The sequence below is a fragment of the Mus pahari genome, chromosome 6 (genome assembly GCF_900095145.1).
Source record: "Mus pahari chromosome 6, PAHARI_EIJ_v1.1, whole genome shotgun sequence".
NCBI classification, from domain to species: Eukaryota; Metazoa; Chordata; class Mammalia; order Rodentia; family Muridae; genus Mus; species Mus pahari.
The window spans coordinates 40156577-40173524 of NC_034595.1; the positions used below are offsets into that span (position 1 = coordinate 40156577).

The 16948-nt window shown below is 39.8% G+C and overlaps 1 protein-coding gene across 3 annotated transcripts in view; it reads left to right on the forward strand.

Annotated features, from left to right (window-relative positions):
* Focad (focadhesin) overlaps nt 1–16948 on the forward strand; it is a 324827-nt gene that overhangs the window by 82503 nt on the left and 225376 nt on the right. For all 3 annotated transcript variants that reach the window (XM_029539699.1, XM_029539698.1, XM_021199728.2), the window contains one exon: nt 4213–4317. In XM_029539699.1, the coding sequence (XP_029395559.1) occupies nt 4213–4317 (105 nt within the window). The remainder of the gene's footprint in view (nt 1–4212; nt 4318–16948) is intronic.

Sequence of the window (16948 nt, forward strand, 5' to 3'; positions counted from 1 at the left end):
TTTCTCTTTCTTTCTTTCTTTCTTTCTTTCTTTCTTTCTTTCTTTCTTTCTTTCTTTCTTTCTTTCTTTCTTTCTTTCTTTCTTTCTTTTTCTTTCTTTCCCAGATAGCCAGCACAGCGCAGTGTCTTTCTTTTGAGTATATGCAAGCTCTAATTGTAGGAGAATTTCTTCATTTAAAAGTTTTACAGATAGTATAAAATGCCTTCCACAAAGGCTGAAGCAGCATGTGCTCAGTGAGTGTGTGTCCCCATGCACTCACCTGGGTGTTATGAATCTTATTCAGTGGGATTTGCATGTCTATATTATGTTTTCCTTTTTTTTTGGATATTCGTCCTGTCTATCATCTAGGTTATAAATATTTAGTCTGTCATGGCAACTTTTTCTTTTTCCTTTAGAATCCTTCTCCCTAGCCTCTTTGAAACTAATTTTAGTTATATATTGATTTCTGTTTCTTCTTTTCCTCTTACTTATTATTTCAATATTTATAATCACTTCTGAATAATTATAGTTAAGTTCTTTTGTTATGTTGATCCCACATTTCTTATTTACTAAATTCTTTCTTGTGTTTGTTTATATTAAGAATATATAACTTGCATATTATAAAATCAGTCAGCATTTTAAAATTCTATGTTAACTGATATCTTTAGTGTACTTTCAGTGGTGTACAATCATTATGAGTTATCTATTCTGTGCTCGGCTAGAAGCCAGGATCTCAGACACGCTAGGCACATGCTCATCACAGAGGTGCTGCTCCTAAGTCCCACCATGTAGAATGAGGCAGAGAGCAATCCTGAGACCTGGCTTATTACCTTTCATGAGTTTGTGTATTTGGAAGAGTCAGATTCTAGGGAGGCTCTGAGGAGATTGAATAATTTTGAGTCACTCAGCTACTGAGACTGGACAAGTCCCAACTATTTTAGGTTCTTCAGCTGATGATGGACCAGCTTCAGTTTCCATGATGAAAATCTCTGTGTCTTTGCAAAGGACAGTGTTGCATGGGAGGAACAACTCTTTGTGGCCCAGGTTCTTCACAGGCCAGTCCCCTAATTCTGACTTAAAGGATAAAGAATTGTAAAGGAGCAGTTCATTTCAAGGTTGTGAATTTTGAGATAGCTCCCTTCTAAGTAGAGAGGTGGGGCTATTTAGAGTAGCAGTTGAGAAGATTGTTGGAAGAATACTCATGATCCTATGGACAGAAGCGGCCTCCAGGAGGTGCCCATTAACCCTCCTGAGACAATGTGCAATTCAGCTTTTATCTTGGACTGTCTGGGGTGGGCTACTCTAGGTTTGTGGTCTATACCTTTGCTGATGCCCATCTCACCAAGAAAAGGATCAGGCCTTGGTCAGCAGCCATGGAGCTCATCCTGTACCTCCTACTGCTGTGTAAAGACAAGCAGGACACCCTTGTATTTGTGTGCTGTGAGCAGACCCTTTGAATGGCCTGTGGGCTCCCTAGATCTGTCATCATCACCTGTTCTGTCACCATCAAAGAAGGCTGTCAGCTGAAGCATACATCCAGTCCATTTTGCATTGTAATGAAAGGCTCTTGATGTGGGTCTGTGACTCTGGCCCTGTTTCCTCCATCCATCCTCACCCCCAGTTGTGTATCACACTGACTGTGTTAGCGTGAAGTATTTCCTGCAGCTTTCTCTTATAAATTATAATATACTATGTACACTATAAATTTTTTTATATACTATAAAAATTTCTCTGCTTAATTGTATTGAGTCACAATGAAATTAACTGTTCATTTTGTTGCACAAGGTAAAGTACTATGAAACTGTCATAATCATTAAGGGGTATGTGAGCAAGGCTAATCTTTGACAGCCACCCAAGAACATAATCTGTGTGTGTGTATGTGTGTGTATGTATATGTGTGTATATATGTATGTGTATATGTATGTGTGTATGTGAGTGTGTATGTATGTGTGAGTATGTGTGTGTGCGCGCATGTGTATATGTGTATATGTGTGTGTGTGTGTGTGTGTGTGTGTGAGAGAGAGAGAGAGAGAGAGAGAGAGAGAGAGTGTGCAAGAGCAAGCAAATATGAATGTGAGTGGGTTTGCCTGTGAAGCCAGGACCAATGCTGGTCCCTTCTTACCCTATTGCTCTCCCCTTTATTGTTTTCCTCTTTATCCTTTTGAGTTAAGAGTCTTTCACTGAGCATACCTATGCTCTACACCATTCTGAGCTCCGAGTTACTGACATGCTCTGCTGTGTCCACCCTTGATGTTGGATCTAGGAATCGAGACTCAGGTCCACTGAGTCCAGGAGAGAGCATCTTTATTTGCAGTCTTTCATTTAGCATGGGGACCATTCATAGTGGGTTCATACTCGATAGACTCCATATACATATGATCTATGTCACAAAAGGTTCATCAGTGACTCTGTACTTGCATGGGCATGTAAGAGGATTCATATGAAAGGGGAACATTACTATTGAAAATACTGTGGAAAATTCTTCAGCTGGAAGGGAAATGTCTACTGTCCCAGAAGAATCTACTTAGGAACTAAACCTTAGGACTGTAAGCAACAGTGCTGTGAAGTGGGAATATAACAATGCATCTGAGTTACAAATGGTGCTCAGATTTTCTCATAGTTGGGAACGCAGAGATGGCTTGGTGGTTAGGAGCACTGGCTGTTCTTCCATAGGACCCAGCTTTGAATCTCAGCACCCACATCAGGTTACTTATAACCTATAACCCTAGCTCCAGGGGGAAATCTAACACCATTAGCCTCTGCAGGCATGCACACACACATAAAAATAAAATAAATTTATATTTCTTTTTGATAACTAGATACAAAATAAAGTAAAAAGAAACTGACGATACTAATTTTAATAATGAACTTTATGTAACCCCAAATATCAAAATATGATTTTAACATGTAGTCTTATTTTATGTTCTTTCCGATTTATTTTTTTCTTAGACAGGGTTTCTCTGTATAGATCTTGCTGCCCCGGGACTCTCTTTATAGACTAGCTTGGCTTGACCTCAAAGATATTCTCCTGCCTCTGCCTCCTGAGTGCTAGGATTAAAGTTGTGTGCCACCTATGCCCAACTCCTTCTGAGTACTTTAAAAAATATTTTCGTGTGTATGGGTGTTTTTGCATTCACACTATTTGTATACCCTGCATTTCTGATGCTCATAGAAGCCAGGGAAAGGCATTATGTCCCTGGAATTGGGGTTACAAATGTTATGTGTGTGCTGGGTCCATCTTGAATTAGACTAACCATATTCCCTGGGTGCCCAGTAACCAAGTACTGGCCACTGCTGTTGACTCTGGCTGTCTAATTTATAGTCAAATCCTTTGTCGGAGGGAAACATTTAAATACCTTAATAATGTACAATTACTCTCAGCTCATGTAAATGCCTCAAATCATGGGAGGCTTTCCTGACCCTAGAGTTAGTGCTGATGGAATATTCCTCTGTTCCATATGGTATGACCAATGATATATTATGCACTTAGGTGAATGCTTAGCCTATAGTAGATGTTCAATAAATGTTAGCAAGCATTATTTTTAAGTTGCTTAAAAATTAGTAAACCATTTTTATTTCTAAGATTTCTTTCTAGTTTGTAAGGGATACTTATTTTAAAAGAGTACTTATTTTTATTTTTGATACATTTATTTTATTTCTTACAGAATAAGGAAAAACTTTAAAGTGTAATTCCTCTTTTTAATTCTCTTTTGATTTAATGGCTTTTGTTTTGCTTTAATTGGTCCCCTGGCCTGCTCTTTAGAGTGGTTGATCCATTTCATATGTCTGGTTATTCTTCATGGTCTGCTAATATTTATAAATGACTTGATCATTTATTCTGGGTAACTGATGTGGTCACTGACTCGAATTATGTGGTCTAATGTTTGCTTTTTTCTATGATTGATTTTCCCCACATGTGTATAGGGAGGTGATTGATAACTGGTTTGATTCTTTGGCTGTGCTTCCCTTTTTCATACATGGGTCTCGGCTATGCTAAAAAGAGAGCTGAGCATCTGTAGGTGCCCACTGTTCAGTGTGGGTGGCAGGCGTTCAGTGGTTTAGGAATAGTGGGCTTGGAGGGAGGTGTAGCTCATTAGAGTGCTTGTCTAGTGTGCGTGAGGCTCTTACTGAGGTATCTCACATCATAAGAAGGAAAACAGGATTAAGTACCTGCTTAGCATATTCATTTTAAGTCTGGAACATTTAGTATGTTGTTATTATTTTTTTTTACAGGAATATGTCTGGTTTGATAAAAGCCCTTATGAAATTATTACAGATGCAAGCATTGAGAGAAGGACAAAGTGGGGAAAAGGACATTCGGGATATATATTCTATCAGGTAAGTCTTCTCTACTGTTGGTTTGTGTTACTTGATTTCAATTAAAAATTACATTTAGTGTGTGCATGCATGAGTGAGTGAGTGAGTGAGTGCATGAGCGTGAGTGTGCATACGTTTGAGTGTACACCTGTGGAAATGTGCATGATTGTGTATACGTGAGTGTGTGTGAGTGTGTGTGCATGTGTAGAAGCTGGAGAATAACTTCTGGGAGTCATTTTGTCTTCAGCTATGTGGGTTCACATATCAAAATCAGGCCGTCAGGCTTGGCAGCAGAGACTTTACTACTAAGCCGTCGTGCTGACCTTCCCTCTCCTTTTCTATTTAAAGGGATTTTTACACCATTAGCTAAATTAGGAACAAGATATACTTCCTTAAAGATTTGGTTCTTAAACCAGAAGGATGTACACAAAGCTGTGGGCCTTTATTCCTCAGAAAGTGACTGTTTTAAAGACCTAGAGGAATGGTGGGGTTGACAACTCACTGAGCATCACCAGTGTGGTTTCCAGGTTGCTTCTTTGGAACTGAAATCACCAAAATTGAAGTGGTTTTTCTTTTTTTCTTTTCTTTTCTTTTTTTTTTTTCTTTTTTCTTTTTTTTTGCTTTATAATAACTGTCACCAGGTGACAGTCTCCGCTGTTGGTAAGTGGAAGCGGAAGGAAGGCTCCACACTTCTGAATACAGGAGACCTGTCTCAACAACAATACCATGCTACTGTTTTCTCTCAGAACTCGGAAACCTGAAGAGCTCATTGAGCAAATATTTTTTCTAAGCACAGAGGTGTGTATGGGGCACGAAGGCCAGCTTCGTCGCCACGGAAGTAATAGGAGACACTTGTTTGCAGGCTCAGGTCTAGTGTTTTCTCCTTGTTGTCTATAGAACGTGATAAGGTAGAGTTACTTTAAAAAGAAAATACACAGTGGTAACCACAGAGTGCACTGGCTTTGGCCTTTCTGGTAAGGAGGATGTCCTACTCAGTTTGTCATGGGTGATGTCACTCAGCACCACAAAGCCATCTCCGCATAGCAGAGCATCCAGCAGAAGCTCTCAGCAGAGCACCCACAAGACGTGTTTCACTAGTTCATGTTGTCTTAGGAGTTTGATGCAGTATGCATTGTTTTATTTGAAAGAATGAGGTATAGGACCACAGGTCGGGGTTGGCTTCGGGGTTAGGGTGGGGATGCTTACTGGGCGGTGGTGATTTGAGCTCACATCACCTGTAGTTTGGAGTCGACCTTGGCCACAGGCCCTGCGGGTGATTCTGGAACAGTGTTGCCTGCTAATTCCCTATGCTTGTGGTGCTTTCTGCTCGGTCAGTGAGCAGTGTCTGTTCCTGTAATGTTAGTGTTGCCTGTGGTCTGTCTCATTTTTGTGAGTGTATTATCTAGGACTTCTTAGGCTATTTTTAAAAACAAGGTCAGTTTGTATTTCACGTATTTTTCTTAGCATGTTTTTCAATAATTTCAAATATATAGAAAAATTAGAAAAATGTGATATATATATATATATATATATATACATATATAAAATTTTATTTATATTTTATTTATTTTTGTATTTTTTTGTAGCCCTGACTGGCCTCCAGCTGGCACAAATCCATTTTCCTCTGCCTCCCAAGTGCTGAGATTAAAGGCATGAACTACCACACACAGCCTCAGTGAAAATACTGTAGTACCTTGTAGTATAGGGCAAGTTTTCCAAATGGACAAATGTTCCTTCCCCTCAATCTTTCTGTCTTCCCTTTCCTCGTTTCCTCTCTTTCCTTTTGCATCTTCCTTTTCAGCATAACAGTAATGCAAGGTTTATAATGCAAGGTGTTAGCTCACAGTCTCCTTTTCGTATCTCACCTCCAGCAGAATTGATCTGAAGAGTCAGTGAGCAGACATTAGTATTTCTGGAGAGGCACTTCTCTTGTTTAAAAGAAATTCAAAATTTTGGTCTAAATTTTCAGGATAGAATATAATTCCATTTCATTGTTGTCCCATTATTTATTCATGTTTCTATAGAGAAGCTACTAAGGGTTTTAATCATTCTGCATGACAGTTTTATTGAGGTATAATTCACAGATCACGTGAGAGACACATTTAAACTGTACAGTTCGGTGGTTTTCCATCCACAGTTATGCAATTTTCACCATAGTTAAATTTAGAACATTTCTTCCTCCCCCAAAGAAATTCCTCATCCCATTAGCAGTCAGTTTATATTTCCCTCCTACCCAGGAGGGTATTTTAAATCTTTGGTTCTCTGTATTGCCTGCTCATCAGAACCACCTGGGTATGCTTTAAAAGAAATAAATGTGACACCATCCAAATACCTCACTGGACTACAGTCTCTGCGAGGAGCCCCACTCCTTTTAAATGCTCCCAGGTGGATCCGGTTCTCAGGGAGCACAGAGGCAGTCGGCTGCTGTCTGGTGATGCACACTGGTTGACCTGGATCTCTGTGAAAGTCTAAGGTGGATGCCAGAGATCTGACAAGTGCCCTGGTGTGGCTGCTGCTGCTCCCTCCCACCCTCATCAAGGAGCATGAGTAGCACCCGGGAACTTGGTACAAGGCATCTGTGTGGGCTGCGCTGCAGGCTACTTAAGTCAGAGCCTGCAAGTTGGAAGATGCTTGTAGGTAACTCACGGACTCATTAATGTTTAAGAAGTATATGTTTAGATGTCAGTAACATGAACTATTCTATTAAGCTGAAACATTATGGTTATCCTCATTTTCATGCTGATTATCCTTACTGCATGTGATTGACTTCACCCATCTGTCTCATCTTACCCGCTGTCCCTTCTAGAATTTGTTTTGTTTTATTACTGGTTCTTCTAACCGTGGTCTTATTTTCACAGGGGGAAAGGTATGAGGTGTGAGTAGGGAGCCCCGGTTAAGGAATTAAGGAGAAATGGATATGTAAGGTTTGCCTTGAAATAAGGCGACAAACTAAGAGGTTCAAATCAATCACCCAAGTTGGCATAAATCTGGTAATGTTTACAGAGAGCCCTTATGTGAATGGCTGTTTGGCATTATAAATCTGTAGAGTGTAATCGAGTGTATTAGAGTCTGAAGTTCCCCCAGAGGGGATTGTGGATGGCAGGAGCAGGGGGAAGGTAAGTCTGAGTGCAGATTCCCCTCAAGAGAGCTATGATTACCTGAGTCAAGCATAAAATTGTCATGCTGTTTTAGAGCCCTCCATGCTATCTGTGTGTTGGTTAGCAGCACCAACCCGCCTTGCAGCGGCAGCTGGTGAGAGCGTGGTGTAAAGCAGAAAAGGATTGTGAGAGACTTAGAACGCAGCTGAAAGGCATGGGATTAATTTAAAATCATAGCATAGCATATAGCTGGCTTTTTGTGTGTGAATATAATCTGTTTTTTCATAATATTAAGGACTTTTCCAGTGTATAAGGCGGCTTTTAAAAATGTTTGCCTTTTTATTCAAATGGTTGACTAATTTGAATCCTAGTAACATAGAATACATGGTTGTTTTAACTGTGTCTGGAATGGCTTATGGCATGTAGGTGTGAAAGAGAGTATGTGAGGACCAGGGGCGCTAGTGAAGCTCTTCCTTCTGGTGGCCCAGAGGTCAGTGGTTCTTAAAGTCTGTAAGAATAAAGAAGACTTGAGAGCTGCTTAGAGCCATTGCTTTAGTGTTGCTTGCCAGAGAGTCTTATTCATCCCATAGTTTTCTGTGACTGGGAGTCGACATATTCATCCAGTTGCTTCCTGATATGGATGCAAGTCATTTTGTGCCTCCCACTTACAAGATCTTTCTTTAGCCCCCCAAACTAAATGACACCAAATATGGGCTCAAGGACCCCAGAAGGTTTAGGATAGAGAGAGTATGTTGAGTGGTTTAGGTCCACCTTGTTTCTTCACTGTAACATGCATGTTCTTCAGCCTCAAGGATCCAAGTTTGTGTTGCCATGTCAGTCACCTACAATGGAGAAGCTAGGAGCAGAACCACAGGAAGATTCTAAAGAAAAACCAGGCCAAAGAGAGCAAGCAGATGCAAATAGAGAATGTAGAAGGTCATGGATTCATTCAATGACTTAATTCCATGGCTCTATCACATGCTAGTGCCTTCAGATGGTAGGTGGGTGGCTGTGGCAACAGGAAAGGAAGAGTCCCAATTACCCTCTTAGAAACCCGCACAGCTTGTCTGGGCTTCCTATGCATATGCAGTTCATCCTCAGAGATTTCCATATGCAGTTTTGCAACCTGGGCCTGAAGCACACTCTTGTGTTGAGATTTGAGTGCAGTTGATTACTGAGTGTGCTCAGAGAGAAAGCTGGCTTAGCTTCATTGTTGATGAACTTGAGTCTGCTCCTTCTAGAGCATCCTTCTTGAACTTCCTGGCATGATCAGGATTGGACAGCTGTGTTTTACTGGACTGTTGCTGCTCTGGAGAATGGAGTAAGTGGGAGAGAAAGGGAGTGGTTTGGTTCTTGCAGTTAGCTTAGGAGCTTTCACCAAGTATAAAAAAATGCCAAGCATTTGAGTCCCCACTGCAGTTGTGCCTTAGCGCCCTCCAAGGAACTTCTCAGTACACTTGTAACTGAACAGAACCTAGAGTGATCATGGGTCAGCCTGAGGTCCTGCTTCTTTTCAGTTTCCCATGTAACTCCCGTGAGAAGGTCTTGTGGAGAACGACTAGCCTTGTTACAGTGAGGTGGCGGCGGATGTCAGCCTTGCCACGCCTTCAGATCTTTTAATAAGTGGAAGGTTTCTGTGTGAATACTCCTGATTAAATGCTGGCAGCCACTCCCAAGTTTTTAAAGTATGAGGTTGGCAGACACAACATGTCTGCTCACAGGATACAGTCTGTGGACAGCAAAGTTTATGACCTGCTCTAGGAACTTAACTGTTTCCCCTGTTTTCCTGAACTTTAGACATGCCTTTCTACTTATAAACAAATTTTAAATTAATGAACATCCTATTCATCTCATTGCTATTAAGGCAACTTTCTTCTCCCTTCGTTGGGTCTGGATTGTTGGCTGCAAGTGTGACTATGATTTGCCAACTATTAGAGGCTAGTTTTCTCATTTGCTTTCTAATACACCATTCTCATGAACTTTCATCCTGTGCTTTGCTTTTAAATTTTTCTCTGCATATTCATATTATGGCAATCTTTTTACAGTCTCTCTTCTCTCAGCAAAAGTGAGGAAATAGCTGTGAATTCATGAGCAGTGACTGCTTGTTCCAGAATTTGTGCTTTATTCTGATGTGCCAGACAGTGGCTGACATGTACAAATATCAAATGTTCAGAATCCTATTCGTGGGAAGCTGTACTTTCTGGAATGGGGGAATATTTAATGACTCGGCAGATGGTGGACTCTAGTAGGCGCTGAGGTCAGTAGCACAGGATGGCTAGATCCGAGGGGATTGAAACTCAGTGCCCTGTGTATGGATCTAATCCTCTATTTGTAGTTTTTATGACCAGAGAAGAAGGATTTCAGGATCCTAAAGGCCAAGATACTTTGTAACTCATGTTTCTCTGACTTATTGAAGTTAGCTTTATCCCCTTGGGTAATCAAGATACAGAAAAAACAAAACAAAACAAACAAAAAAAAACAACCAAACAAAAAAAGTGAGCGAGCGAGCGAGTGAGCGAGATCCAGAAAATACTAATATACTAACAGAGACTGGTTTGCACTTGTGGTTATCAAAATACAGTCCTATTTTTAATTCAGTAGCTGTTTTCTAAGCTGTAACCCTTCTTTATTTTCTCTTACTATCTATTTTGAAGAAAGACGTGGCACCAGTAACTTGACTCGCTCAGTTTCTCCACTGCTGACACTGCCATGTGAGAACTCTGGGGAGGGACTCAAGGATGCAGAAGGCTGTTTGGTGTTCAAGAGAGGGAGAGGTCCGTGTATGCCTCAGGAGAGGTGGCCATTGCAAAGACTTATGAGTTTCAGTTAAAGAAATAGTGGGGATTCATTTTTTTTCTATTTCTCCTTTTCATTTTTTTCATCTATAAGATATTGTTTAGGGTTGTTTCCTTTTCATTTTTTTCATCTATAGAATATTGTTTAGGGTGACAAGTCATCTTTAGTTTTCAGTTCTTTTAGGACCTGGAACCCCATCTCTCCTGCTGTGGGTCTTTTATGGCATTGACATTTTGAATAGCATAAACAGTGCCATATGTGTCTGAGGAGCACACCTCTGGCACCGTCATAGCCACCACATTGTTGTTCACTGTGTTAGCTTTGATCACCTAGTCACTCTGTGCCCTGATTCGTCACAAGTGTCAACTTCCTGTCATAACTAAGGAGAAATCTGTGGGGAAGACGCAGAGACCATCCAGAACCCAGCTTCATATTACCCTCAGGGTTCACTTGAGGGCTTCCACATAGTGTGCCTCACTCCCCAGTATCCTCGCTGGCAAAGGGGAGCCAGAAATGGCCTTAGGGGTGGAAATAACTAATTATCAGGAGGAATAAAGGACATCTTAACTTGGAATTTTCTTCAGGGAAATACAATTTAATACATTTACGGTATTAATGTACTTTATGTGATACACAGGTGTTCTAAAATGAAAAGGCTAACACTTTAAAATAACATGTGGTTGTTGATATTTATTGTAATTTTGTTGGTTTGTTTACTTTTATTTGAGATGGTATTACCATCTAACTCTGCCTGACCTGGGACTCCTTACATAGATTAAGTTGGCCTTGAATTCAGAGGTTTGTCTGCCTGTCTCCCAAGTGCTAGGACTAAAAGTGTATACTACCCAGTTTTTTGTTTTTGTTTTTGTCTTGTGTGTGTGTGTTGTGATGTGTGATATGTGTGAGTGCAGTAATGTATGTGCTTTGGCATACAAGTGAAGGTCAGTCTTTATCTTCCACCTGTGTGAGACAGATTCTCTTGTAGTTTTCTAATATTTACAAACAAACCAGCTCATGGAAGCCTATGCCTGTCTGGTTTTTCTGTCTCTATAAGAACACAGATTACAGATTCACCCTACTGCGTACAGCTTTACATTGGTTCTGGGGATCTGAACTCAGGACCTAAGGCATGCCCAGTAAGTTCTTTATAAATGGAGTCATCTCTCCACCTTAGGTTTAGGATTTGCAATGTAAATTCCATTGTGATTATTTTGAGATTGCTTTGTGGCCCAGGCTGGTTGGGGCTGTGACCTCTTGCTTCAGGCTGCAGAGTGCTGGGCTTAGAAGCATGTGTCCTCGTACCTGGCTGAAGTTTGCAGTATATTTTAGTGCTCCTTTTTTTTTTTATTGAGACATAATTTATATACCATAAACTTCTTTGAAGGTGTTTGAACCAGTGGGTCTTATTGAAGTTCATTCAGCTATATAACCTCCACTACTACTTAGTTTCAGAACATCTTGTCACCTCTAAAGGAAGCCTCACATACAAGGCCACTTATTCCCACCCACCTCTAGACACCTCTAGAGAATACTACTATTGAGTTTGCACATTCTAGAAATTTCTTTTTTTTTTTCCTAGAAATTTCATATGCTGGAAACATACATGTGTGGCTTTTTGGCATATAATGTTTTCAGGATTTTACCCATATTGTAGCACATACCAGTGCTGTATTCCCTTTATCTAGTGCATGCATATACCATATTTTATCTTGTTTTTTTTTGTTGTTGTTTATTAAGAAGTGAATTTTTAGTGTTTTTGCTTTTATGTTTATTCTGAAGGTAACTACTTTAAAAAGTTACTAAAAATAAACCTACCTTGGTCTTTATCACTGGTGAGGACACTCAAGGAACCATAATTTCAGGTGAGAACACACCTTAGGTAACCTTTTGGGGTGGGGGAGGAGATGGTGCTCACAGTTCTTCTGAGAACAGATTAGCTAAGCCGAATGTAGCCATTATCCTAGATATATAGTCTGCCTTAATGTATTGATGCTTACTTACCATCATGATCTTTAAGAGGCCTTTCTAGTTTTTGGACTTTGACTTAGGAAAGTGTGAACATAGTTTTAGATGTTTTTCTTTTAAGTTCAAAGGGCTCATGGCAGTCTCTACGTAAAGGCCAGGTGGAGAAAGATGAGGAGCAGAGAGTCACACTCACTGCTGCCTCTGAACAAGCCCATCGGAACTAAGGAAAACAAAACCAAAACCAAACAAAAAACCAAGCCAGGCAGTACTTGGGTGAGCTCAGGCAGCAATGGCCTGCAGATTCTGTCCTCACGCACATCCTTCCCTAGGCTCTTTATCTGCAGTCTCTGTAGTCGGATTCTGTCTGTCTGTGTGCATGTTTTGCTTCTGACTTCATTCTTCTTTTCTCTCTTTGTACTATGAATGTCTTTGCTGATGATTTTTATTAATGATTCTAATCATGTGGGATTTGCTGCTGGGATTGACAGTCACACCTAAAGAATAAGTTTGTACATATTATTCATCTTCAGCCAGCAGTTGTCCCTAGAAAATGTTGTACAAAATTTTCTAAATATAGATACTAATATAAAAACTGCCATGGTAATTTTTAAAAACAGGTCACAAAAATCATTCCATTTTTCTTTTTTAGCTTATTGATTGTGCACGATCATGGCATAAGGAATAAAATAAAGGTCTTAGATCCTGAAGCACCTATACCACCCTGCCCCCAACCCCAAGGCACCACCTTGTTCTTAAAAGATAACTTTTCATTAAAAGTCTCATCCTCAAATAGTGAGCCTAGGTGAGGATGTGTGTGAGGACAGAACCATAGTAAGCAGCGTATTTAATAAAAACCTTATATATTCCTTACCTACCTGACAGACCTAAGGGAATATATAATCAGTCAAAAATGTCCAGACTAACGCACTTTGGCTCTGTTGCCTCCCCGAGGCCCTCCTATGGAAAACAAACAAATACATGTGTTTTTAAGTTATGTTACGCGTGCTTTATAATTACTACTAATTTCTCCTTTTGAATCACTTTTTGCTTTTGGAGTAATATTCATGCTGTAATCCTCACAACATTTTCTTATTATGAATCTTTAAGCCTATCTGCAGAGATTAAAAAAAAAAATACCCAGCTTCTCGCCAGCACTTTCCAATCAAAATTCCGAGCAGGTAGAGAAATGCTTTTAAAATGCATATTTGATGGAGTAAGTGCTCTGCATTGCTCTGAAAGCTCCAGGGTCACAGCTGCATACATGGAAATGCACGGTGACTTGCAGGCATTGTTTCTCACACAGAAAAGGCGCTCGCTGCCAGTCACTGAATTCACCATGTAAATCAAATCATAGCTTTCTGATGCTCAGAGATGAAGCAAAAGGTTGAGGTGACCTAAAGGTTATAGATAACTTTAGCTTCCTGATTTAACTGCCACACTGCTAATTTTTTTATTTGCTCATTTCTATTAAGATTGATGCACTTATTCTTGTAAAGGTGACCACCGTTGCATACCTTATTTTATCATCGCCTCGGTGATAGTCTGGTGGAACCGTGCATATATCATTCTCCTTTCCCTCTGCTCCCTAATTTCAGATGCATGCACTCCTCTCCACTGTCAGTAATACTAGTGAAAGGTGGGGGGCAAAGAAATATTTGCATCTAAGTCTGTAGGCTTCTTTGTCGTCCCCACCCCCCACTCTGAACAGTATTGACTCCGGAAGCAAAACTGATTTTTTCATGATCTTCTGTATTCTTTTGTTTATGACTACATAAATATATAGGGACATGTTTGGTGTGTGTGTGTGTGTGTGTGTGTATGTAATTATATTCATTATAGAAGTGCATTTGACACACAATGAGGAAGAAAAAATATTAAGACAGAGACCCAACTTTTAGTCTGACAGTGCTATTACACATAAATTCACTCTGACTAGTGTTAGTGGAACTCTTCTATTTGTCAGATATTATGTTATATACTTTATTAAGAATATCAGTAAAAATGCTTACATGTCACAAAATAGGAAAATGCCAAAGAATGTTCAACATACTGGTTCATGTGGCATGCCTAAAGAAAACCAAGCACACTAAGAGATTTACAGGCTCTGGAGGCCAATGGAGGGTGACCCGCGTGTCTGATTTGTATTGATTTTGATCTTTAGAAATGATGTTATTCTCCTTTAAGGAGAAAGCAGATCTATAGGCTATCTCAGGAGCTAGATAATTCCGATGTAATCATCCTTCTGGACACAGCGCTTTCCTTTCCTAGGAAGCAGACAATGCAGGATGGTTTTTCTCTCTGAGATAGAGAGAGATGAGGCCTTCGTTTCACAGACATTGGCCTTAGAGCCATTCAAGCTCACCATATAATTACAGATGGGGGCATCATCTTCATCTTTGTGGTTTGTTTCCTTTGCAGGGCTTGATTGCGTTCTGTGCATCCTCTCCCTGGGATTTAATGTTCATGTGGGTTATGCATCAGCTGTTAGCTATCTAGCCTGAGCTCATTTTACAGATGAAGGAACATTGGTCAAGAGAGACTAATTCTCTTGCTAGAGAACTCATGCTTTGCTGGAGAATGAGAATTTGGAGATAGATGTATTTCTCAGTTGCTAGCGTTCTTGCTTAGTATGCGTAGGCACTGGGTTTGGTCTGTGTGAACGGGGCATTGTGGTGCACACCTATAATCCAAGCACTGGGGAGGTGGAGGCAGGCTATATAGTGTGAGTTGGAAGCCAGTCTTGGCTATATGAGACTTGATTTTTTTTTTTTTTTAATTCTATGTTCTTTGCTCCCACTGTCACATCCTTTCTCTCTAGTTTCAGTTTTATTTGATATAAGGATATGATCAAAAAAAAAAAAAAATCCAAGCGTGCTGCATGGCTTGTATAAAATCTACTACAGTGATGACAGGGATGGTGGCATCCACACTTGGCTGTATTTTCAAGATGTCCTACTCTGTGGCTACCACCATTAGTTACAAATGACCTGGATGGCTGGAGGGTCAGCCATACATTTTAAACAAAAGATGGAGTAAATTTACTATTGTAGCTTGAGTAGCAGATTTGAGAATGATTGAATTAATGAATCAATTTATTTTGAGGAAAGCGGATTTATTTTGGTTTAGAGTTCCAGTTCCAGCTCATCATGGTAGAGATCTCATGGAGCAGGAAGGGATCTGAAGGCAGCAAAAGTCAGGAAGAACACAAGTATTGGTTCTCCCTTGCCCACCTGCTTCCTCCCTCCCTCTCTCCCTCCCTCCTTCCCTCCCTCCCTCACTCCTTCCCACCCTCTCTGTCTCTCTCCCTCCCTCCCACCCTCCTTCCCCCCTCTGTCTCTCCCTCTCTCCTTCTGTCTCTCTCTGTCTCTCTGTCTCTCCCCCTACCCCCGTACTTCCAAATTAAATTTTTGGAGTTTAAATTGTGTATCCTTTCAAATGCCCTGAGCTTTCTCATTTGCATACATGTTAAAGAAAGAAGTTGAATGGCTAACAAACAGCAAGTGAGAGTAAGAAAGAAAAATTTTGAATAATCCATAAATTTAATAATCAAATCTTGAATATATCAAGAGTGAACTATACTCAGCCTTATGACATTTTTCATGCTCTAATTATAATATTTTTGATAGGATAATTTCATTTTCTGTCATACTCAAATTAGCATCTGTATTCTCTAATGATGTTTATTTTAGAATAAGATTTATTTTGTAAAGGAATAATTTTATGTTTTTTTCCCCATTTTAAGCCTTTTCAGTTTTCTTGTGCATCCAATGCTAATTTTTGTTAAGTGTATTTCCACAAGAATGTAGATGTTTGGTCATGATTGGTCAGTTCTGTTTAAGTTAAAGCCTGATCAGCTTTGTGCTTCGCTTTGCAGGTGCTGTGGACTTGAGGGAGTGACTCTGACCCAGAGGCAGTTTCTCCCCAGTAGGGACATTAGGCAGAGTCAGAGGACATTTTTGATTGTCAGTGCTTGGAGGAAGTTTGAGAGGTCCTGGTGGGGGAGGCTAGGTTGCTGGTGATGAAACTTTGGGCATAGCTTTGCCCCTGCTGTGAAGGCTGCCTACCCAACATGCCAGTGGTGCTAAGAGGCAGGCAGTCTCATGCATGGTAGTGGTGCAGTTGGTTTAATTAAGACATAACCATTCTATTATGTGAGTGTAAGCCTTTGTGTATTATTTTTTACGTGTATTCACATATCAATTTGATGATTCACAAGAGAGAATTTAGCTTTCTTGGCTTATTATGCTTAAAAACAAAACTTTGGCACAATTATAATTGATTTTAAGTTATTTGTGTTGTTTGAAAAAGTATAATATTTGTAATCAAAACCTAATCAACAAGAGTCAATGTTTGCATTTTTTATGCCACTTCTTTCAAGGTTATCAGCCTCTTGTAATCAGTATCATACACAATTTTTTACAGTATTGTCACTTAGAATGTATTCAATTTTCTGGACAAATTAATTATCCAGAGGTCTAAATCAGTAATTAATTTGGACCTTTATTCTCTTATATTCTACTTAATCTAATCTTTAGGGATTAACTTTGAGATGCTAACTGGAATTAGCTGAGTCCAATAGCTGGTGAAATAGACCCTTTCATTTCCTGCAATAAAGTGAATGTTTCCTTATATGCTGAGTGTAACAGAGCTGTGTCAGAATGAGAGCTGGTTGCATGTGTGTTATTTCTACTACTTTAAGATGGCTGTGTTTAATTTGAATGTGTTTTCTTTTTTTTTTAAAAGATTTTTTATTAGATATTTTCTTTATTTACATTTCAAATGCTATCCCAAAA